This window comes from Capricornis sumatraensis, chromosome X (genome assembly GCF_032405125.1).
Source record: "Capricornis sumatraensis isolate serow.1 chromosome X, serow.2, whole genome shotgun sequence".
Classification (NCBI taxonomy): domain Eukaryota; kingdom Metazoa; phylum Chordata; class Mammalia; order Artiodactyla; family Bovidae; genus Capricornis; species Capricornis sumatraensis.
The window spans coordinates 148,538,408-148,562,325 of NC_091092.1; the positions used below are offsets into that span (position 1 = coordinate 148,538,408).

Sequence of the window (23,918 nt, forward strand, 5' to 3'; positions counted from 1 at the left end):
TACAGAAGTTTTTTAAAAAAAAAAATAATGAAGCTAATGTTTTGGGGGGGGGCGATAAAAGAAGCTAGAGGGTACAAAGAAAGAGAATTGAACAACAGAATGTTAGGAAACATTTGCTGAAAGTAAAGATGATTCTGCTACACACGGTGGCTCCTTTGATGTGAGTAGCGGAGATGCTGCAAATCTTGAATGTGGATCACCAGAAGTTTCAAGGAAACTGATTTCTGGGCACAGATAAAGGGGTCCTCCAAACCTACACAAGAAACAGCCACCAAATCCACACTAAACCACCCGAAGGAAGATAAAAGATCCTCTGAAACAGTCCTCAAAATGAACAAGACTCGCGGCAGTCAGAAGAAGGCACAATTGGAAAGTCAGATTGTATCACGTCAGCAGAAACATATGGTCACTAAGAGAGCTGCCTTGTCCCAGATATATACGTGTGTATACAATGCGCTGTCGCAGAATATTAAATGTCTAGTGAATTTTCCGTGGAAAGAAGGAGTAAAGTCTAGCCAGAGCCACGGTAAAGATCAACTGTGCTCGTGGCATGCCACACGCCTACGGAATCCAAGCAGAAATACTCGCAGAAAAAACGCAGAAAGAACTCTTTCCCCCCAGCTTTACTGAGAGATAATCAACACGTAACACGGTAGAAGGTTAAGGTGTATATTGGGATGATGATACATTTCAGTGGGATGAGGATACATTTCAGTGGGATGACCATCGCAGATGCATTTCAGTGGGATGACCGTGGCAGCTACTTTTCAGTGGGATGATCACTGTAGCCTTGTCTGACGTCTCCACCCTGTGACATCATTCTTTCTTTCTGAGGTGAGACTATTTAAAATCTTTCAAAATATAGGATACAGTTCCTTGGGGGCTCCAGGGATAAAGAATCCGCCTGCCCACGCAGGAGACCGCAGTTCAATCCCTGGGTTGGGAAGATCCCCTGGAGAAGGAGATGGCAGCCCACTGCAGCATTCTTGCCTGGAAATTTCCATGGACTGGGGTGCCTGGAGGGCTGCAGCCCATGGGGCTGCAAACAGCTGCACACGACTTAGCGGCTGAACCACCACAGCCTCACCACCGTTTTGGAAGACAGATCCAGTAACACTCGTTTTCCAGATGAGGTGACTGAAGCCCAGAGAGGTTACACAACTTGCCTAGGGTCACACAGCTCGACTTGCAGAAGCCAGACTGTGATCTCACGCTCTGGGCCTGAGTCCAGAGTTTAATCATGCCTGGCTTCCTGTGCGACCTGTATAGACAAGCGAGATGCATTCCTCATTCTCACGTTTAAATTAGGAAAAAAAAAAAAACCAACCTCACAACTATGTCCCCCAAATATATTCATCTCCGTATGACTTTTTAAGGCTGTCTTTAACAGAATCCCACAAACTGGGCAGATGAAACAAGAAATATGTATCTTCTCCCCGTTTCAGAGTCTGGAAGTCCAAGACCGAGGGGTGGGCAGGCAGGAACACCCTCTGAAGGTTACACAGGGCTCTGTCCTGGCTTGCGATAGCTCATTGCCTTGTGGCTGGCCCACTCCAAGCCACTCAGGTTCTTCTCCTGGTGTCTCTCTGTGTGTCTCTGAGTTTCCCCTCTTATAAAGACACAGCTCATATTGCTTTAGAAGCCATCCTCCTGTTCTAACTCATCGTCTTAACTGATCACAACTGTCCCCGATCTTTCGACACATAAGGTTTCACTCTGAGATCCCAAGGGTCAAGACACCAGTGCATGAATTTTGAGACCTGTGTGTGTGTGTGTGTGTGTGAGAGAGAGAGAGAGAGAGAGAGAGAGAGATTTGCTTTCCCTACATTCAGAGTTGGAGGTGGGTCAGCACCCTCGCATACAGTAGTTTATACTTGGAGAGGGTGTTCTCGGTTCATTTTTGTTTGAGTGTAGGCACTTTACAATGTTGGGTTACTGTCAGGCATAGTCTTCCTGGTGGCTCAGTTGGTACACGATCATATGCCAATGCAACTGACCCAGGTTCCATCACTGATCAGGAAGATCCCCTGGAGGAGGGCATGGCAACCCACTCCAGTACTCTTGCCTGGGGAATCCCATGGACAGAGGAGCCTGGCGGGCTACAGTCCACAGGGTCACAAAGAGTCCGATATGACTGAGTGACTAACACATAAGGCAATTTCAGTTATTCATAGAGATACACATCTATTCTTTTCCAGTATCATTTTATTACCACATTTTGCGTAGAGTTCCCTGCGCTGTACAGTAAGACCTTGCTGCTTCATCGATTTGACATATGGCGTGTATCTCTTCATCCCAAATTCCTCATGTGTGCCTCCAGGCTTTCCCCTTTGGTGACCAGAAGCTCGTTTTGTATGTCTATGAGTCTATCTCTGTTTTGTAAACAAGTTCGTTTGTACCCGCTGTCTTAGATTCCGCACGTAAGTGATATCATATGGCATTTGTGTTCCGCACTTTCTTCACTCCCTGTAACACTCTCCAGGTCCCCCCACGTGGCTGCAAGTGGCACGGTTTCATTCTTTTTCACGGCCGAGTAATATTCCATTTGTTTCCATGGACCACATCTTCTTGAGCCATTCCCCCGTCGATGGCCTCGAGCCATTCCCCCGTCGATGGGCTCTCAGGCGTTCCACATCTTGGCTACCGTGGACAGTGGTGCAGTGAACTCTGGGGTGCAGGTACCTAAGGGGGAACGCCCACGCGTGAATATCTACGATTTCCGAGCGTCATCTTTCTGCGTTCCAGACTCTAATGACCGTCTTCCTCTTTGGTTCCGATGCTCAAACCCTAAACGTTCCATCAGCATCCATCTCAGTCCATCAGACTACGCTAGCCTGCCCAGACCTCCCACTCTCTCCTCTCCCCTAAAGAACGAGTAAAACCCCAGCAAGCAGCTGGTCTACTTTTTAGACGCTGAGGGTAAACAGTTAGCCCAGGAAAAAGAAAAGTACATGCTAAGGAAAGCGCTGACGTTGCATTAAGAACTGGTACCCACAGAGGATCCGAGACCAAAAATAATACCAAAAAAAGTCTGGACATCTCAAAATCTCTATGTCATGTTCTGAAAAAAAAAAAAAGAGGAAGTAGAAACCATACAATTTCATGGCAGAAAAAAAAACAACACCCCAAGATCGCTTCCCCAAGCAGGTTTCCGCATGATGGTCCTTGCATTTAAATTTCCAGAAATCCAGCCTCATCCTCTGCACGTGATAATACTTTTATGAGCTGAGATAAAGTTCAAATGCTGCCCTTTAGGGTAGAAACACATTCATTCCTGATTCACTGGCGGTGGTGAACGGGTCCGGATTCCTGATGTTAGCTAAAGGTGGTTTAGTTTCCCTGGCGGCTCAAATGGTAAAGCAATCTGCCTGCAATGTGGGAGACCCAGGTTGGATCCCTGGGTCAGGAAAGATCCCCTGGAGAAGGGCATGGCAACCCGCTCCAGAATTCTTGCCCGGAGAATCCCCATGGACAGAGGAGCCTGGTGGGCTACAGTCCAGGCGGTTGCAAAGAGTCGGTTGCCACTGAGCAACTAACACTTTCGGTTTTTCAAGGAACCTGTAGCATCAGCAAAGCGTGTCTCCCCAGCTTGCTAGAAACCCAAGCAGCAGCTTCCATCCTTCGGAAGTCCTCCACGGCAGCCCCGCCCGAGAGCCCAGCTAGTTTCCTGACTCCTCTGGTCTCTGACCACGACGGTGGCCCGTGGTCCCAGCAGGACACCCTCCAGAGCTCAGACCAGAGTCGGAACCTCTCAGCCCGCGTGGCCGATGGAACCCACAGATCAAGCAATCTCTTTACAATCAAAGATCCAGCTGTCCACCTCGTTCCCATCGGTGTATCTGAGGAATTAGGAACCCCCTTCTTTGTGGGGCAGCGCGTCTATTGCAAACAGAAGAAAAGACCCTCCAGGGCAGCGGGTGAAACCAAGAATGAAAGGGACATTCCACAGGATCGACAGGGTTGTCATCTGAACGGAGGCTTTCTCAGAGCGCCGGGTGGATTTTGAAGACCTCAGATAGTCCGTGGTTCTGCAAGGAAACATGGAAAGCAAGACAACATAGTTAGGGGGGAATAAAAAGCCAAAACTTCAGTGGATTGATCTTAAGGCACTGTTAATTTTTTTCACGGCAGAGGCGGCAGAGGATGAGATGGCTGGATGGCATCACTGACTCGATGGACGTGAGTCTGAGTAAACTCCGGGAGTTGGTGATGGACAGGGACGCCTGGCGTGCTGCGATTCATGAGGTTGCAAAGAGTCGGACACGACTGAGCGACTCAACAACAGCATCTGTGATGAGGTATGTGGTCCAGAATGTAAGTGGGTTTATTTTTTTCAGAAACTCTGCTTCACCCCCGGCAAACTTTCAGGCTGGGGTGTTGTATAGACCAAGGCGCTTCCTGGCTAGGGTGTAAGTCAATACCACCCAACCACCAGCAGAGGGAGGCAGAGGGCAGCTATTGAGATTCTGAAGCTATTTCATAGCTTCCTTCACCGGCGGTGGAAACCTCACTCTGGCAACACCCAGATAGATGCCGACATGAGTGGTCTCAGGACCAAAGCTTGAGAGAATCCAGATTAACCTCTGAGCTGTTGCTTCTTCCGCAGGGAAGCATCTCTCCCCGACCACCTCTTTAGCGACGGCTCTAGGAATTTCCCGGATCAGCAGCCAGGATCTCTGCTCCCAAGGGTAGCTCCCTGCGCTTGTAATTCTGCAAGCCCAGGAGCTTAGACCCAAAGTTGAAACAGAAGCCCTACCCTCCCCGCCCCCTCCGCCCTCTGCACAAACTCATTTCCCTGGAGGTCGTGTTCAGTCATGTCTTGACTCTTTGTGACCCCGTGGACTGTAGCCCGCCAGGCTCCTCTGTCCATGGGATTCTCCAGGCAAGAATACTGGAGTGGGCTGCCATTTCCTTCTCCACGGGATCTTCCCGACCCACAGATCGAATCTGTGTCTCCTGCATTGGCAGGCAGCCTCTTTAAGACTGAGCCCACCCAGGAGGTCTCATGAGCAGCAGAGTGATCCCATAGTTTTACAGACTGTACTTAAAGTTTGGAGGAGGAAACCGCAACCCACTCCAGTCTTCTTGCCTGGAGAATCCGCTGGACAGAGGAGCCTGGCCGGCCACAGTCCACGGGGTCACAAAGAGTCAGACAAGACGCAAGTGACTTAGCACACGTTTCAAATCATTATGAAATATTGGCTCTATTGTAGCTGGGGATGTTCCAAACAATATATCCTTGTAGGTTATTTACTTTGTACATGGTAAGTAAGTAAGTGTTAGTTGCTGAGCCGTGTCTAATTCTTTGCGACCCCATGGACTGCAGCCTACTGGGCTCCTCTCTCCATGGGATTCTCCAGGCAATAATACTGGAGTGGGTTGCCGTCTAGCTGGTTCTTTTTCATCTCCTCCCCTCCATCTAACCGCTGCCCTCTATCATCTCCCCACTGGGAACCACCGGCTTGTTGTCTGTGTCTGTGGGCCTGCCTCTTCTCATCCACTCATGTATCTGTGTGCATTTTTAAAATTGGGCTTTACTAGTTAAGGCAGACACAAGTGGGGGCGGGGGTAAGACTTGCCGTTTGTCCTGAGACAGTTTCTCCTCCGGTTATAGTAGCTGACCGCCGCCCCGATCAGCGTCACCACCACCACGGAGACGATGGGAGATGCAATTTTCGCTATTGTGTCGCCTGCGGGAATCCAGGGGAACAAGACGGTCTCAGGGAAAACAGCGCCAGCGGGGACAGCGTGTATTGCCAGAGACTCCCCACTCACCCCCGCCTCCGGCCCTCCCTGCCCTCCTCTTCATGGGAAAAGGATGGAATTCATCGAAGGAGCTCAAAGGATGCATCCTGCTTTATGTAAAGGGTGCTCACTAACCACGTCTGATCGGTCTGGGGCATCCAATGGTTTTGTACAGAAGATATAGATATATATATATTTAATTTAATGGGTGTGTTTGGATGAATTTGTATCTTTGGGGACAGAAAATGTTGACTCATGTTCTTCAGTTGCTCAGTCGTGTCTGACTCTGTGCGACCCCATGGACTGCAGCAGGCCAGGCCTCCCTGTCCTTCACCATCTTCCGGAGCTTGCTCAAACTCATGTCCATTGAGTCGGTGATGCCATCCAACCATCTCATCCTCGGTCGTCCCCTTCTCCTCCTGCCTGCAATCTTTCTGAGCATCAGGGTCTTTTCCAATGAGTCAGCTCTTCACATCAAGTGGCCAAAGGATTGGAGCTTCAGCTTCAGCATCAGTCCTTCCAGTGAATATTCGGGACTGATTTCCTTTAGGATGGACTGGCTGGGTCTCCTTGCCGTCCAAGGGAATGCGTGTATAAAGCGCAGGGCAGCCCAGGGGTCACCCGGCCAGTTACCCCTGGAGCCGCCACATCCATCACATGGCATACTCTGGCCCCACAGACAGTACAGTTCCTGGGGCTCCGTTCAGTCAAAGCTAGCACAGCACCTCTGTCTCCTGTCCTGCCCGACTCCCACACATCTGTAGACCGTGCCTCGGAGATGTCCCATCCAGGAGCAGTCAATCTGTCTTCCAGCCCACCCCAGTCCTGGGTGAGTCCTCTGTCTTGGAGAAAGTGAAAAAGTCTTAACCGCTTCATTCGTGTCCAACTCTTTGTGACCCCACGGACTGTAGCCCCACCTGGCTTCCTCTGTCCATGGGAATCTCCAGGCCAGAATACTGGAGTGGGCAGCCATTCCCTTCTCCAAGGGATCTTCCCAACAAAGGAATCGAACCAGGGGCTCCTGCGCTGCAGGCGGATTCTTTACCAGCTAAACCACCGTGGAAGGCCAAGAATACTGGAGTGGGTAGCCCATCCCTTCTCCAGGGGATCTTCCCAACTCAGGAATTGAACTGGGGTCTCCTGTATTGCAGGCAGATTCTTTACCAACTGAGCGATCAGGGAAGCCCCTGTCTTGCCACGGATTCCACGAATCCGTGTGTCAGACCTGATTCTTGTCTGGGGAGCACCCCCCCTCCCCTACCTCCAGTCCACGAGAAGGAAAGCACCCGTGGCCTTCACAAACGTCCCGCAAACACCCATGCGTTCCGGAAACGGCAATACGTCCTGCAAACGGCAATACTGTGGCCCCGCCCGGGTCCTGGGCCTGACGGGTTAGAAAGACAGCTCTGTCCCTTTCTTCTCCCTCAAAGCCTTGGGGTCAGCTGGGCAGGTCCACCATCACCCTGCCCTGATGTCAGCCTCCAGACCCCTGAGAGGCTGGCCTCCGCCATCCCGGCGACACACAGCCGACGCCCACTGGCCGGACCCCAGGCCTCCCCTGCGCACCCGTGACGGGGCGGGCGGGGCCCTGCTGGGGCCTTCTCCGGGGGTGAAGGCTGTGGTTTCTCTGCTGCTCTCCTTCGAGGCTTGAGGTCAGGTGTGGTCAACGAAACGGGTGCCGGCGGTGGGCAGCAGGAGCTCCAAGCACCGTAGCCGCACTCGCAGAGCCTCAGGTGTCTTTCAGCTCCGAGTCGGTCCCCAGAGCATCAGGCATTTTGCAGCTCTGAGTCGGTCCCCAGAGCATCAGGCATCTTGCAGTTCCGAGTCGGTCCCCAGAGCCCCAGGCACCTTGCAGCTCCAAGTCGGTCCCCAGACCATCAGGCATCTTGTGGCCCCGAGTCGGTCCCCAGAGCCCCAGGCACCTTGCAGCTCCGAGTTGGTCCCCAGAACCCCAGACATCTTTCAGCTCCGAGTCGGTCCCCAGACCATCAGGCATCTTGCGGCCCCGAGTCGGTCCCCAGAGCATCAGGCATCTTGCAGTTCCGAGTCAGTCCCCAGAGCCCCAGGCACCTTGCAGCTCCGAGTTGGTCCCCAGAACCCCAGGCATCTTGCAGCTCCGAGTCGGTCCCCAGAGCATCAGGCATTTTGCAGCTCCGAGTCAGTCCCCAGACCATCAGGCATCTTGCGGCTCCGAGTCGGTCCCCAGAGCATCAGGCACCTTGCAGCTCCGAGTCAGTCCCCAGACCATCAGGCATCTTGCGGCTCCGAGTCGGTCCCCAGAGCATCAGGCATTTTGCAGCTCCGAGTCAGTCCCCAGAGCATCAGGCATTTTGCAGCTCCGAGTCAGTCCCCAGAGCATCAGGCATTTTGCAGCTCCGAGTCAGTCCCCAGATCTCCTTCTCTGACCCCTGTGGGACAGACCCCGACCGGAAGGAGCTTCTGAACACCCACACAAAGAGAGAAGGTGGTCCCTGAACGCCCTTCGTGGAAACAATACTATGCCTGCCCCAGCCCCTCTGCAGCCATGTGGGGAGCCTGGCCCTCGGAAGGCCAGAATCCCCGTCCCTGGGCCGTACCTGGCAGGTTGCCCTGCGTGGAGTAGCCGTCTCCGCCTGGAAGGGGACAAGCACACAGTCACATGGTATTCGGAAGAGCTGGTCACGGGCTGCCTGCTGCTGGGAGGTGGGCATTACACCTCCAAGCCGGGGAGGGGACGGGGGTGAGGCTGTCACCTCAGGGCGTAGGTATACACACAAAGGGGTGCACAAGAAGCACACGCACACACCCATATACACATATGCACACACACATCCCACATACACACACACCCCCATATACACATGCGCACACACACAACATCCCACATACACACCCATATACACATATGCACACACACATCCCACATACACACAAACACCCATATACACATACACACCCATATACACACATATGCACACACACATCCCACATACACACAAACACCCATATACACATACACACCCATATACACACATATGCACACACACATCCCACATACACACACATCCCCATATACACACAGGCACACACATCCCACATACACACACACACCCATATACACACATGCGCACACACACAACATCCCACATACACACCCATATACACATATGCACACACACATCCCACACACACCCATATATACACATGTACATACACGCAGCACACACCACACATATGCATACACCCATATACACACATGTACACACACACAACATCTCACATACACGCACACACCCACATACATACATGCGCACACACATCCCACATACACACATCACACATACACCCATATACACACATGTACACACACCACACACACACCACATGCATGCACACAACACACACACATATACATGCACGTACATGCATGCAACACACCACACATGCACACATACCCGCACAGCACACCCATACACACATGCAAACACGTCTGCACACACAGCACCACACACCCACAACACACACACCCACATACACACATGTACATACATGCAACACACACAACACCCCGCAACACACATCCACATGCATACATGTACACACAGCCCCACACATGAACATACATGCAAAACCCCACACATACATGCACACACAAACACACCCCCACACATGCAACACCCCACATACATAGACACGCACACACAACACACTGACACGCCCATATGCATACATGCACACCCACGTATACACATATGCACCCATGTACAACACAAGCACACGCCCACACACACATCGGCACAGCCATGTACGCACACAGGCAGGTGAGCACACAAGCATCACAGGCACTGTGCCTGTGTGGGGATGAGGGTGGACACATGTGTGTGTATCTCCACATGCGTGTGCACAGTACACGCCTGCACATGTACACATGAATACACAAGAGCTGCACATACATCCCCATGCACACATCCGCCCTGACCCGCACACCCACAGCGCACACGCACGGGCACGTGTGTTTCAGATTCACACGCATGCATGCACAGACACACGGCATGTAGGCGCATGTGGACATATGTCCACATGTATAAACGCAGGCTCCCTCCCAGCCACATGTGCACACATGCACGTGCAGGGACACACACATGCCCACACGCGTGTGCACAGGCAGTAACACGCATGAGCAAGCCTGCACGTCTTGCAAGGACTGTGACCCGCGTCCCATGCAAACCCCTCCCCAGCTTCGGTGCCCAGTGAGGACGCCGATCAGAGACCCAGGCGGTCAGGCAGCGCCCACGCGGGGGTTAGCTCCTCAGCAGGAGAACTTCTCCTGGTTTGGCTTTTACGAAAGACCTCCTTTACCATAGTTAATGCCAGGGGAGCCGGGTCTGTAGTGCCCTCCTCGTCCTGCAGGACAGAAAGGCCACGTGAAGAGGAAGGTAAGGCGCGGAAATGCCGCAGACATCCCCAAAGGAAGCTTCGAGAAAGACAGGACCCCGAAGCAGAGGCTGTGACAGCCGGGCAAAAGCCCCACCCTGATTCTCCCCGAGCCAGAGGAAGAGACAAGCGTACCCCAGGACATTCCCTGGCCGCACCGAGTGGGGCTGAGCTCACCTTGCAAGTTCAGCAGCTCTGCTAAGGCCAGGGGCACGCTGACCCCCAGCTGCAGACAGAGGGGGCATGCCTGAGCTCAAAACCCCACTTCTCAGTGTGTCCAGGGAAAAGTCCAGTCCCCAAGGCCAGGAAGCATGCCCCACACAGGCAGCAAACAGTCATCTCAGTGACTGAGAAATATAGGACCTTTCTCCACACCTTCTTATGTCCAGAGGGCAATTTTTTTTTTTTTTTCTCCTGTTTTTGGCTGCAAGAAGGATATGCAGGATTTTAATTCCCTGACCAGGCACCGACCTCAGATCCTGCCAGTGAAAGCCCACAGTCCTACTGACCGGATCAGTGGGGAAGTCCCCAGGGAGTAATTTTTTAAAAGCGATTCCCTGGGGGCTCAAGATGGTAAAGAATCCGCCTGCAATGCAGGAGACCCGGGTTCGATCCCTGGGTCAGAAAGATTCCACTGGAGGAGGCCATGGCAACCGACTCTTGCCTGGAGAATCCCACGGACAGAGGAGCCTGGTGGGCTACAGTCCACGGGGTCGCAAAGAGGCAGAGACGACTAGCCACCAACAACTATCTTTACAAAGTCTCACATGACTACTTTGTACAAAGTTTCATGTGGATTCTATCTCAGTTTAGGAACGCGAATCCAATGCATTTTGCTTTTCTGGCTCAACTTGCTCCCAAGTTCACTTTACAGCACCAGAGACCCTGTGGAGATTTCAAGATCCACCCCTCGCTCTGAAAAAAAAGCTCAGTATTGACAAGAATGGAGTTTATTACTACCGGGGTAAATTCCTTTCGCTCTTGGCATAATGCACTATTTACATAAAGAATCCACAATTCCTGGGCTGGTCTCTGCCTAATGAGGCTTGCAGCCGGGGGTTCTGTGTCTTGTTACCTGGACAGAGAGGTGTGGGGTCAGCCCCGGGACACCTGGACGAAGCCAAGGTGAGGGTCAGCAGTGAAGCGGCCGACACCCGAGACCCAGGAGGAAGCTCTAATGGGAGTCCCGGAAAAGCCCACCCAGGCCCGCCACCCCCACGGGCCCCAGCCCTGCGTGTAGTGGGCGTGTTACCGTAGCTGTCCTGCCCCGGCTGGTACCCGCCTCCGCCGCCTCCTGCAGGAGAGAAGAGGAATGTGACGGCAACTCGGAGCGTGGACCTTGGGGTCCAGCAGGCATCTGCCCGGCTGGCACCAAAGCCGGACACAACAGTCACCCCCAAAAAGACTGCTTGTTGTCCAGTGGCTCAGTCATGGCCGAGTGTTTGTGACCCCATGGACTGCAGCACGCCAGGCCTCCCTGTCTGTCACCAACGCCTGGAGCTTGCTCAAACTCATGTCCATCAAGTCCGTGATGCCATCCAACCATCTCACCCCCTGTCGCCCCCTTCTCCTCTGCCCTCAGTCTTTCCCAGCATCAGGGTCTTGTACACCGAGTCTTCTGGAGCTCTGTGGTAGAAAAGCTCAGGACCTTCCAGAAAATGCTCTAGGGAGTCCCTCCCCCAGAGTCATGGCTTCTGGATGGAAAAACTCATGCCACAGAGAGCCCTTCAGAAAGCTGTGTGTTTTCAGAGATTACGCATGCCCCCCCCCCCCCGCCCAGTACCGATCTAGGGCTTCAAAGTAAGAGCCTTACCCCCACCTCCAGGGACCCAGCTCTATCATGCTATACGTCAACTGCATCACATTAAATATACATTTTTTTTGGGGGGGGGGGAAGATACACAGAGACACATCTGCAAAGGTTGGTGTAGACACAACATCTCTGTAAAGAGAGATGTGTGTGTCCCCTTAGTCACTCATTCGTGTCCGACTCTCCGTGACCCTGTGGACTGCAGCCCGCCAGGCTCCTCTGTCCGTGGGATTCTCCAGGCAAGGAGACTGGAGTGGGTTCTCATGCCCTCCTCCAGGGGATCTTCCCGACCCAGGGATCGAACCCGAGTCTCCCGCATTCCAGGCAGACACTAACCTCTGAGCCACCAGGGAAGCCCAAGAGATAACCATCTATATATAAATATATGTTCAGATGTACATATAGGTAAATATATTTATATAGCTATACATATCATATAGATAAACATATCTATAGATTCATATACACAGATACACACGGATAAAGTTAAGCTTCAGAGATAGATAGATATGCACATAGGTGGAAACAGCTACAGACATAGATACGTGTCTATAGATATACACATGTACACGGACATGTGTATAAGCACGCGTGTCAGTGGAGGTATGTACATGTGTACACACACACGTGCAGACACATATTTACGTGGAGACAGCCCCCACTTCTAAGCAGCATCGGCCCTATGGCCGGTTCCGTCCACCGTGCAGACCGCACGAGTGGACAGCTTCAGGGACGCGCCTCCCGCCCGCCCCCGCGAGGTTGGAGGGGAGAGTCCACAGCCCACCACCTTCCTCGCGGGGGCTGGGGTGGGCTCACAGAAGCCCGCACGTACCTGCGGGCGGCCTGGGTGGGTAGCGGCCGCCGTCGATGAGGTCCGAGTCGCTCAGGAAGCCTGTGGAGAGAGCAGAGGGCGGTTAGAGCCCGCGTTCCCGGGAGCCCCCTGCACACCCAAGCCCACGCATCAGGGGCGCACGGACAGCTTATGGAGAGAGGGGTTCCACAATGGGAGAACCAGTGCCGAAAGATCCACGGGTCGAAACCAAGACCCGATACAGCCACCATAAATATAAATAGAGGACGCTTTACAAAGAATTGCTTAAAAAAAAAAAAAAAAAAGAGCTTCTGCGTATTTCAAATGCAACGCGGCTTTCACCATCGAGGACCAAATTCTCCAAAACATGTTCCGGACAGCGTCTCAGTCCTTCTGAAGACGCTTCTGGAAGTCGTCTTAGTCCTGAGGACTCACCTCCACTGTTACCAGGCTGCGGGCGAGGAGGCGGCGGCTTCGGCCTTGGGTAGATATCTGTCGGGAAACACGTGATTTCAGGAAAAGAGGGACAGCTTCCCGCGACGAACCATTTACACAATACAAAAGGCCGGCATACAAAATGACGTTCTGGCTAATTTATCTTTACTGTTCATCGCTTCCACGGAATCTCTGGTGCTCAGAATTCCCAAGCATAGGCTCGTTTTAAGCGTTAGTTTTTAATGGAGTATAGTTGCGTCTCTAGTGGCTCAGACGGTAAAGCATATGCCGGAAATGCAGGAGATCCAGGTTTGATCCCTGGGCGGGGAAGATGCCCTGGAGGAAGGCGTGGCAACCCACTCCAGTGTTCTTGCCTGGAGAATCCCATGGACAGAGGAGCCTGGCAGGCTACAGTCCACCGTGGAGTGTAGCCCGCCAGGCTCCTCTGTCCATGGGGATTCTCCAGGCAGCAACACTGGGGGATCGTTCCAGACCCAGGGATTGAACCCTCATCTCTTAAGTCTCCTGTGTTGGCAGGCCGGTTCTTTACCCACCTGGGAAGCCCACGTAACACACAGGAAATAGAAACTCATTCCTGAGGGCCACCACCACCATTTTAAAGGCACTAGATTCTATCAGGCTTTAAAAACAAAAGCCAGAAAGCAACCTTCCTCTGTTCTGAAATGTGTCAGCCTCTGGAGCTCTGAGTCACACACGGTCCCCTCCCAAGCCTGAGGCTGGCCCCGCATGCTGCCGGGTGGATGAGTCTCCCAGGACCCGAGTAGTGACTCATCTTACAGGACAGCCAGCATCTATGATTCTCTGGGGCCCACAGGAAGGAAGCCCATGAATACATGTTCAACTCACGTTTCCCCAAAACACTGTAGCAAGAAATACCCCCCATTAGGCAAGCAGAGACGTCACTTTGCCGACAAAGGTCTGTATACTCAAAGCTCTGGTTCTTCTAATGGTCATGTAAGGGTGTGAGAGTTGGACCATAAAGAAGGCTGAGCGCCAAAGAATTGATGCTTTTGAACTGTGGTGTTGGAGAAGACGCTTGAGAGTCCCTTGGACTGCAAGGAGATCCAACCAGTCCATCCTAAAGGACATCAGTCCTGAATAGTCATTGGAAGGATGGATGCTGAAGCTGAAGCTCCAATCCTTTGGCCACCTGATGCAAAGAGCTGACTCACTGCAAAAGACCCTGATCCTGGGAAAGATTGAAGGCGGGAGGACGACAGAGGATGCGATGGTTGGATGGCATCACCGACCCGATGGACATGGGTTTGGGCAAACTCCGGGAGTTGGCGATGGACAGGGAGGCCTGGTGAGCTGCAGTCCACGGGGTTGCAGAGTCGGACACGACTGAGCACCAGTGACAACCACAAAGGCTTCGTTCAGCCTCCATGACCTTCCCTGAGTTTCAGTGGGCAGGTTCAAAGCTGTTTTGAAATGAATGAACATTCTTACTTCCACCGTTGGGATTTCCAGGCTGTGGGTGGTACGGGGGCCTCGGCTTGGGGTAGATATCTGCAGGAAAACGACATTGCATGATTAGAAGAGAAAAATGTCCTTCGGTCAGAAGCAGCTTATAAATCAAGAATATACGCGTGACTGTAGATTTTATGTTTTATTTACAGTTGGTGCTCATAAAGAATAGGTCACCATCAATAGGGTAAAAATTACTTAGTCACTAGAAGTAGAACCTCAAAAAACTATATACACACACTCACAAAACTAACTGTTTAGGGTTTGTATTGTATGTTTTTTCTTGGGCCCCCAAATCACTGCAGATGGTGACTGCAGCCATGAAATTAAGATGCTTGCTCCTTGGAAGAAAAGTTGTGACAAACCTAGATGGTGTGTTAAAAAGCAGAGACATTACTTTGCTGACAAAGGTCCGTCTAGTGAAAGCTATGATTTTTCCAGTAGTCAAGTATGGATGTGAGAGTTGGACCATATAGAAGGCCGAGCGCTGAAGAATGGATGCTTTTGAACTGTGTGTTGGAGAAGACGCTTGAGAGTCCCTTGGACTGCAAGGAGATCCAACCAGTCCATCCTACAGGAGATCAGTCCTGGGTGTTCAGTGGAAGGACTGATGCTGAAGCTGAAGCTCCAGTCCTTTGGCCACCTGATGGGAAGAGCTGACTCACTGGAAAAGACCCTGATGCTGGGAAAGACTGAAGGTGGGAGGAGAAGGGGACAACAGAGGATGAGATGGTTGGATGGCATCAGCGACTCAATGGACATGAATATGAGCAAACTTTGGGAGATAAGGCAGGGAAGACTGAGGGCCTAAACAACAACAAAGGCTTCTTTCAGCCCCCATGACCTTCCCTGAGTTCCAGTGGGCAGGTTCAAAGCTCTTTCGAAATGAATGAGCATACTTACTTCCACTATTGTCGGGATTTCCAGGCTGCGGGTGGTAGGGGGGCCTCGGGTTGGGGTAGATACCTGTGGGGAAAAACGCCATTGCATGTTAAGAGAAAAATGTCCTTCCGTCAGAAGCAGCTTATAAAACAGGAATATAAGCTTGACAACACATTTTATTTTTTATTCACAGTTGGTGCTCATGAAATATAGATTATCACTGATCAGCTTAAAACTACTTAGACACTAGAAGCAGAACCTGAAAATTTAGAACTTGAGAAAAACTACATACACACACTTACCAAACTGTTTAGCATTTATAAGGTATGTAAGAAGCAAAGAAAAACTGTTTATTCCTTGAAGGCTTGGCTTTGATCCCTGAGTTGGGAAGGTCCCCTAGAGGAGGAAATGGCACCCCATTCCAGTATTCTTGCCTGGAGACTCCCAGGGACAGAGGAGCCTGGTGGGCTGCAGTCCACGGGGTCACACAGAGTTGGACACGACTGAGCGACTTCACTTTGACTTTTCACTCTCATGCATTGGAGAAGGAGGTGGCAACCCACTCCAGTGTTCTTGCCTGGAGAATCCCAGGGACGGGGGAGCCTAGTGGGCTGCCGTCTATGGGGTCGCACAGAGTCGGACATGACTGAAGCGACTTAGCAGCAGCAGCAGCAGCAGCACTGTGATTTTGCGATCCATTTCGTGAAGGACTTGGGCTTGCTTGAAACATCTGTCCATCAGTCACACCCTCCACGACCCTATCGTTGCTGTGGTTTAGGCGCTCAGTCCGACTCTTTGCAACAGTATGGACTGTAGCCCGCCAGGCTTCTCCGTCCATGGGATTCTGCAGGCCAGAACACTGGAGTGGGTTGCCATTTCCTCATCCAGGGCGTCTTCCCGACCCCGGGGGTGGAACTCTTGTCTCCTGCACTGGGAGGCGGATTCTTCACCACCAACCATCCTGGGAAGACGCGATAAACTCCTTCCAAAACCTCAGCTTGCGGTGGGGCAGCCTGGTGTCTGTCCACTCCCCTGGGTCAGGTAGCCACTCACCTGAGCTTGGCTTCTTGGTCGGCTCTGTGGACAGAGAACATATGTGCAATAAGCCAGGGGTTTTGTGCGGCTCAAAGAGACCACCATTAAAGTCCTAATTAAAAAAAAAAATCTCAAGGCACTAACAAAGATACGATCAGTTCAGTTCAGTCACTCAGTCGTGTCCGAATCTTTGCGACCCCATGGCCTTCAGCGCGCCAGGTACCGACACAAATTCCGTTCAGTGTTTGAGGGGGCGAGGGACTCAAAGGCGACCCCGTGGACTTCAGCGAGCCAGGTACCAACACAAATTCCATTCCGAGTCCGAGTTCGAGTTCGAGGGGGTGGGAGACTCAAAGGCCAAAAGGGCCCTTCACATGCAAGCCCACCAGTGGCCCCTGGAGCGAATGCAAGCCCCTCAGGGTTCCCTGGAGCTGTGCAGAGGTTTGAGGGGTGGAGTAAACCTTCTTGTTTTTTCGTTAGGAAGTTGTCCTTAGGAAGGAATCCCGGCCCCACCCAACCCGGAGCGTGGAGGAGCTGAGGCGGGCTGCCAGATGCACTTACCGGGGTCATCGAGAGCATCAGCCAAATCAAAGTCCCCATTCTCACCTGGGAGAACACACAGGGCGTCAGTCACAGTGGGATGGAGCCGGCCACCCTTCTTTCCTTTGCCCCAGCTGCCCAGATATCTTCCCCAGCCAACCTCACTCCCACCACCCCGAGCTCAGCAAAGGAGAACAGTTCCACCCCTCTCTCCAGCTCCCCAGTAGTGTGTCTGTCCAGACAACCTCTTATTCCTAGCTTCCCCAGCAGGCTCTGCCCACAGCAAAAGAGATCCGTGAAGGAAGATAACTGCACCCTCATCCTTTTTAAAATCAAACTATAGTTGATTTCTGAGCTTCCCTGGTAGCTCAGCTGGTAAAGAATCTGCCTGAGAGGAAGGAGACCCCGGGTTGATCCCTGGGTCTGGAAGATTCCCCCAGAGAAGGAAACAGCAACCCACTCCAGTATTCTAGCCTGGAGAACCCCATGGACAGAGGAGCCTGGTGGGCTACAGTCCACGGGGTCGCAAAGAGTCGGACACGACTGAGGAGAAGGGGGCGACAGAGGGTGAGATGGTTGGATGGCATCAGCGACTTGATGGACATGAGTTTGAGTAGGCTCTGGGAGTTGGTGATGGACAGGGAGGCCTGCCGTGCTGCAGTCCATGGGGTTGCAAAGAGTTGGACCCAACTGAGTGACTGAACTGAACTGAACTGAGTGACAAGCACTTTCACAGTGGATTTACGCTGTTGTGTCAGTATCAGATGTACAGAAAACGGATTCAGTTATGCTGCTAAGGTGCTTCAGTCGTGTCCGACTCTGCGCGACCCCATAGACGGCAGCCCACCAGGCTCCCCCAACCCTGGGATTCTCCAGGCAAGGACACCGGAGTGGGTTGCCATTTCCTTCTTGTACATATACAAAAATTATTTTTCTATACATATACATGAATCTATTCTTTTTTCACACACTGTTCGATTGTAGGTTATCGAAGTGAAAGTGTTTGTCCCTCAGCTGTGTCTGACTCTTTATGACCCCATGGACTATAGCCCAGCAGGTTCCTCTGTCCATGGGGATTCTCCAGGCAAGAATACTGGAGTGGGTGGTCATGCCCTTCCCCAGGGGATCTACCAGACCCTGGGATCAAACCCAGGTCTCCTGCCTCGCAGGCTGACTCTTTACCATCTGAGCCACCAGGGAAGCTCACGCAATCAGCTCCTGACAAGCTTACAAGCCTCTCGCACCAGGCTCGTCCCTGGAGCCCCAGGCAAACTCCTCAACAATCTTCTCAAACCGGAGCGTCCAGCCACTCCCGGTTCTGAGCCTCTGCTACTTATCTTGTCCCGGTCTCTCCCTAACCCACTGCACAACAGCCTGGGCAGCACCTGGGTGTTTTCCGAAAAGGGCATCTGGCTGCCTCCGGGGACTAGAAGCCTCCAGAGCCAGGCTGCTGGCAGTAGGAAGCCAGGGTGCACCCCTCTCCCACAGGCTCTGGAAACAAACCAACCGCCCCCACCCCACCCCACTCCATGTCCACTTCTCATTCCAGCAGCCTCCTTCCGTTCGCTGATGCTTCTCATGATAAACAATGCTATGCGCCAAAGAACAGATGCTTTTGAACTGGGTGTTGGAGAAGACTCCTGAGAGTCCCTTGAACTGCAAGGAGATCCAACCAGTCCATTCTAAAGGAGATCAGTCCTGGGTGTTCATTGGAAGGACTGATGTTGAAGCTGAAACTGCAATATTTTGGCCACTTGAGGCGAAGAACTGACTCATTGGAAAAGCCCCTGATGCTGGGAAAGATTGTAGGCAGGAGGAGAGGATGAGATGGCTGGATGGCATCACCGACTCAATGGACATGAGTTTTAGTAAACTCTGGGAGCTGGTGATGGACAGGGAGGCCTGGCGTGCTGCAGTCCATGGGGTCGCAGAGAGTCGGACACGACTGAGCAAATGCATAACAACATCTGCGATGACTCGAGGTCACGGGGGAAGCGGCCCCTGGTTGTCATGGGTGTGGCGCTCTTTGCAGAGCCCTGAGCGTGACTCACAGCCCAGGCGGATTCCACCCAGGGGCCCCCCGCCCCCCTTGGCGTGGAGCCGGTCGTGTCCTGCAGGCCTGGCTGGAGTCTACCAGCCTCCCTCAGGTCTCCGGAAGGGCTGCAGCTAACAACCTACCTCCCCCGCCCGCTGCGCTGCCGAGTGCATCGCGGTCTAGCCCCGCCCCGTCACGGTCTAGCCCCGCCCCGCCGCTCTATAGCCCCGCCCCATCACTGTCTAGCCCCGCCCTGCCACTCTATAGCCCCGCCTCATCACTGTATAGCCCCGCCCCCCAAGGTTCGCATCACTCCGAAGATGCTGATTCCAGGGGCTCGATGTCAGGGGGAATGGGGTGTGGGAGACGCAGCTCTCCCGGAGCAGTTATTTCCACCAGCTTTGTTTTTCCCCTCAGCCTAAGGACGGGGCTTGGAACACAAGATCTGTTTCCCATCTGCTTTCTTTAGCAGGCCCGGCAGTTTCTAATCAATCCCACATGTGCTCTGGGCTCACCACGCGGGTCCCCATAGCTGACTTCCTGGGAACCTGGGTTTAAAAGGACTCGGGCTGGTGGGTGGGAGGTCTTAGTGTCAAACCCCATACCCCCTTACCTTCCGAAAAGAGCTATTTAGGATGGATTTTTAAAATATATATGTATATATTTTTATTTATGGCTGTGCCAAATAGTTGGCACATGGGATCTAATTCTCTGACCAGGGATGGGACCGGGGCCCCTTGCATTGGGAGCTTAGAGTCTTAGCCACTGGACCGCCAGGGACGTCCCAGAGGGATTTTCAAGATAAAACGAGCCTGGGTTGGGAAAATCCCCTGGGAAAAGGGGGTGGCTGCCCACTTCAGTATTTTTGCCTGGAGAATCACACTCACAGAGGAGTCTGGCGGGCTACGGTCCATAGCCCGTAGTCTCAAAGAGTCTCAAAAAGTCTCCAAGAGTGAGACACAACTGAGAGACTTGGCATGCAACAGATGGATAGATAATCAATGATAATTAGATGCACGGATCACAGGGAATAGACGATAATTAGAGAGACGGATGAGGGATATAGTTAGATGTTAGAAAAATCGGCATAGGACTGATAATAATTATATAGAGAAATAGAACACAGGATATATAAACTTAGATGATGGTTACATTAGATGGATAGATAATCAATGATAATTAGATACATGGATCACAGGGAATAGACGGTAATTAGAGAGACGGATGAGAGATATAGTTAGATGTCAGAAAAGTCGGTATAGGACTGATAATAATTATATAGAGAAATAGCAGATAGGACGTGTAAAAATAGATGATAGATACAGCAATAGATACGCTGATACACTCACAAATGGATTAACAGACACACGGATAGATACGACAGGTACACACTTAAACGGTGACTCTAATCCCATGGACGGAGGAGCCTGGAAGGCTGCAGTCCACGGGGTCGCTAAGAGTCGGACACGACTGACCGACTTCCCTTTCCCTTTTCCCTTTCATACATTGGAGAGGGAAATGGCAACCCGCTCCAGTGTTCTTGCCTGGAGAGTCCCAGGGACGGGGGAGCCTGGTGGGCCGCCGTCTATGGGGTCACACAGAGTCGGACACAACTGGGGTGACTTGGCAGCAGCAGCAGCAGCAGTGCTCAGGCAGGATTTCTCAGCCTCAGCAGTGTTGACATTTGAACCTGGATGACAGACAGCCTGCTCTGTGGGGCGTCCTGTGCCTTAGAAAACATTGAGCTGCATCCCCGAAAAGGTGAAATTCGCTCAGTTGTGTCTGACTGTTTGCGACCCCGTGGACTTTAACAGTCCATCGAGTTCTCCAGGCCAGAATACTAGAGTGGGTAGCCTTTCCCTTCTCCAGCGGATCTTTGCAACCCAGGAATCGAACCCAGGTCTCCCGCATTGCAGGCAGATTCTTTACCAACTGAGCTATGAGGGAAGCCCCAGGCCCCAGCCTGGAAGCCCAAGGCGCCAGTGGTGACAACCAAAAATGACTCCAGACAGTGCCAAGTGTCCCCCAGGGGGTAAGGCCACCCGTGGCTGAGCATGGCTGGCTGCACCTGGAGGTGTGAATTCTGCATCTCCTGGGTGAGAGACACGTCAGTACTAAGGGAACCACAGAACAGACATTCCCCCTGTGGCAGAGATCCTTGAGGCTCAACCCGACAGGTAATCAGATGGCCGGGGGGCTCAGATATCACCTCTCAAAGGGAATCCTGACTCCATGAGCATGGCCAGGATATTTCCCAAAATGCAGCTGCCTTGTCCAGTAGTCATGTATGGACGTGAGAGTTGGACTATAAAGAAAGCTAAGCGTCGATGAATGGATGCTTGAGAACTGTGGTGCTGGAGAAGACTCTTGAGAGTCCCTTGGACTGCAAGGAGATCCAACGAGTCCATCCTAAAGGAAATCAGTCCTGAATATTCATGAGAAGGACTGATGCTGAAGCTGAAGCTCCAATACTTTGGCCACCTGATGCAAAGAGCTGACTCGTTGGAAAAGACCCTGATGCTGGGAGGGATTGAGGGCAGGAGGAGAAGGGGATGGCAGAGGATGAGGTGGTTGGATGACATCACCGATTCGGTGGACATGGGTTTGGGTGAACTCTGAGAGCTGGTGATGTACAGGGAGGCCTGGTGTGCTGCCGTCCACAGACTGTCCAACAGTCGGACACGACTGAACAACACCAAGCACCACAGTCACTCCAGCGCCCCACCCACCTACCTAATGAAGCTCTCGAACAGCTGCAACTGGGCTGGTGCCTTTGTTTACTAGTCTTTGGCGACTCTGAAGAGCTTCAAGATCTCAGTGCCCTGACCAGAGATTGAACCCTGGGCTACGGCTGTGAAAGCCTGGAATGCTGACCCCTGAGCCACGAGCTGAAGGCATCCGCCATCCAGTGGCTCCCGACGGATCAGACAGACTGGGCCTGGGAGGAGGCTGAGTCGCCTGCAGCTGCAGGTGAGCCCAGAGTTCTGTGTCACTGCCAAGGGAATGAAGGCTCAGACAGGTTTCGCTGGCTCCGCTGCTGGGCGGGGCTGCATAGAGACAGAGCTTGGCCTCAGTGGGCTTCCTTTAGCCCACGGGTAGCTTCACAGAGAACCCACATCTCCCCACAAACAGAAGCTCCTGACTCCGTTTCTGCGTGTCCCACGTGCGGGAAGATGCTCAGACCGTGTGGATTCGTGGAAGGGTCTCCAGGAAGACCCTGGGCTCTGGGTGCCAGGATGGCTCACAGAACCACACCTGTTCCTAAATACCCGTCCTCAAACAGGTCAAACAGGATGTGTCAGAAGAGTGACATCCAAACAAAACCTTTGCACTCCTAACCTAGTCATGTATGCATGGGAGACTCGGACGGTAAAGAAGGCTGAGCGCCGAAGAATGGATGCTTTTGAACAGTGGGGTTGGAGAAGACTCTCGAGAGTCCCTTGAACTGCAAGGAGATCCAACCAGTGCAATCCTAAAGGAGATCAGTCCTGGCTGTTCATTGGAAGGAGTGATGTTGAAGCTGAAGCTCCAATCCTTTGGCCACCTGATGGGAAAAGCTGACTTATTGGAAAAGACCCTGATGCTGGGAAAGATTGAAGGCGGGAGGAGAAAGGGACGACAGAGGATGAGATGGTTGGATGGCATCACTGACTCGATAGACATGAGTTTGAGCAAACTCTGGGGGATGGTGACGGACAGGGAGGCCTGGTGTGCTGCAGTCCACGGGGTGAAAAAAATCTCAGACACCACTGAGCAACCGAACAGCAACAAGAGACATTGAAAGAAAATCTTTTAATTCCTAAACTCTACTCAGTGTTAAGCCCCTCCCAATCCTCAATGCCTTAGAATTTGAATATCCAAAGGACCAAATATGCGTCTCCAGTTGCTATTAAATCCTGCCCTTCATGGGTTAATTATAGTTTCCTGAGTGAGGCCCCTCCCTGCTTCTGTTCCCCAGCATGCCAAGATGGGGAAGAGCCTGTATTGGAGTTTCGGGCGTAAACAACTCACATGCTTTTAATTTGCCAACCGGAGGGCTGACATTGAGGGGGGAAATATCTAAGAAAACGTGAACCGAGGCTGTCCTTCTTGCAAAACCCCGTCTCTGGCGACAGTGACTCGTCCCACTGAACCCAGCCGCATCTCAGCTCCGTGGTTGCCCTGCACAAGCCACTCAGACTGTGGATAGAAAGCGCGGAAGGAAAAACAATCTCAACCCGCCCCAGGGACATGGATCACTTTTTCCATGCGTGCCACACCCAGAGATCAAAACCCGAAAACCAAAAAAAAAAAACACAAAAAACCCACCACAACTGGCTTCTAAGTGGGTCACAGATCTGGGTCCATTCCCCCAGACCCCCGAACGTGGTACCCGGTCCCCTTGTTTGCTGTTCACCGACCGCCATCAGACCAGACTCTGTCTTTCTTTTCTACACTCTGGCAATTTACAGCCGTTTCCTGAGAGGAAGCGGTTGGGGACGGAGTGTTTATTTTTCTCAGCAAGCAGATAGAAATGCACACCCCAGCACGTCTCTCTCCGGGAGCCAGCCCTCCCTTACCTCGGACACGCAGCAGGGCACACAGGAGCGTGAGGCCGAAGAGGAGATCCCGCCATGCCTCCATCCTTGGTCTCCGGCGGGCGGGCGGGCGGGCTGGGCGAACTGGCCACCCCACCCTCGCCGGGGGCCGCCGTGCTGACTTCTGTCGTCCCGCTTTGAGAGGGA

The 23,918-nt window shown here is 52.5% G+C and overlaps 1 protein-coding gene across 1 annotated transcript; it reads right to left on the reverse strand.

Annotated features, from left to right (window-relative positions):
* Nucleotides 1-1,798: 1,798 nt before the first annotated feature.
* XG (Xg glycoprotein (Xg blood group)) lies at nucleotides 1,799-23,844 on the reverse strand. The gene is made up of 12 exons (XM_068962372.1): nucleotides 23,754-23,844; nucleotides 17,181-17,225; nucleotides 16,638-16,661; nucleotides 15,606-15,668; nucleotides 14,685-14,744; nucleotides 13,215-13,271; nucleotides 12,801-12,860; nucleotides 11,411-11,452; nucleotides 10,084-10,128; nucleotides 8,322-8,357; nucleotides 5,580-5,690; nucleotides 1,799-4,028 (listed from the first exon to the last, which is right to left on the reverse strand). Exons 1-12 carry the CDS (start codon nucleotides 23,815-23,817, stop codon nucleotides 4,012-4,014), a joined length of 624 nt encoding a protein of 207 aa, XP_068818473.1. The 5' UTR covers nucleotides 23,818-23,844; the 3' UTR covers nucleotides 1,799-4,011.
* Between the last annotated feature and the right edge of the window lie 74 nt (nucleotides 23,845-23,918).

What these genes read in the sequence shown, in the direction of transcription:
- XG (XM_068962372.1), bottom strand. Translation starts at nt 23,817, where the DNA reads ATGGAGGCATGGCGGGATCTCCTCTTCGGCCTCACGCTCCTGTGTGCC. An exon ending in AAATCCCGACAATAGTGGAA is followed by an intron (nt 14,745 to 15,605) that starts GTAAGTATGCTC and finishes GTTTTCCTGCAG; the next exon opens with ATATCTACCCCAAGCCGAGG. An exon ending in CACGCAGGGCAACCTGCCAG is followed by an intron (nt 5,691 to 8,321) that starts GTACGGCCCAGG and finishes GGATTCCCGCAG; the next exon opens with GCGACACAATAGCGAAAATT.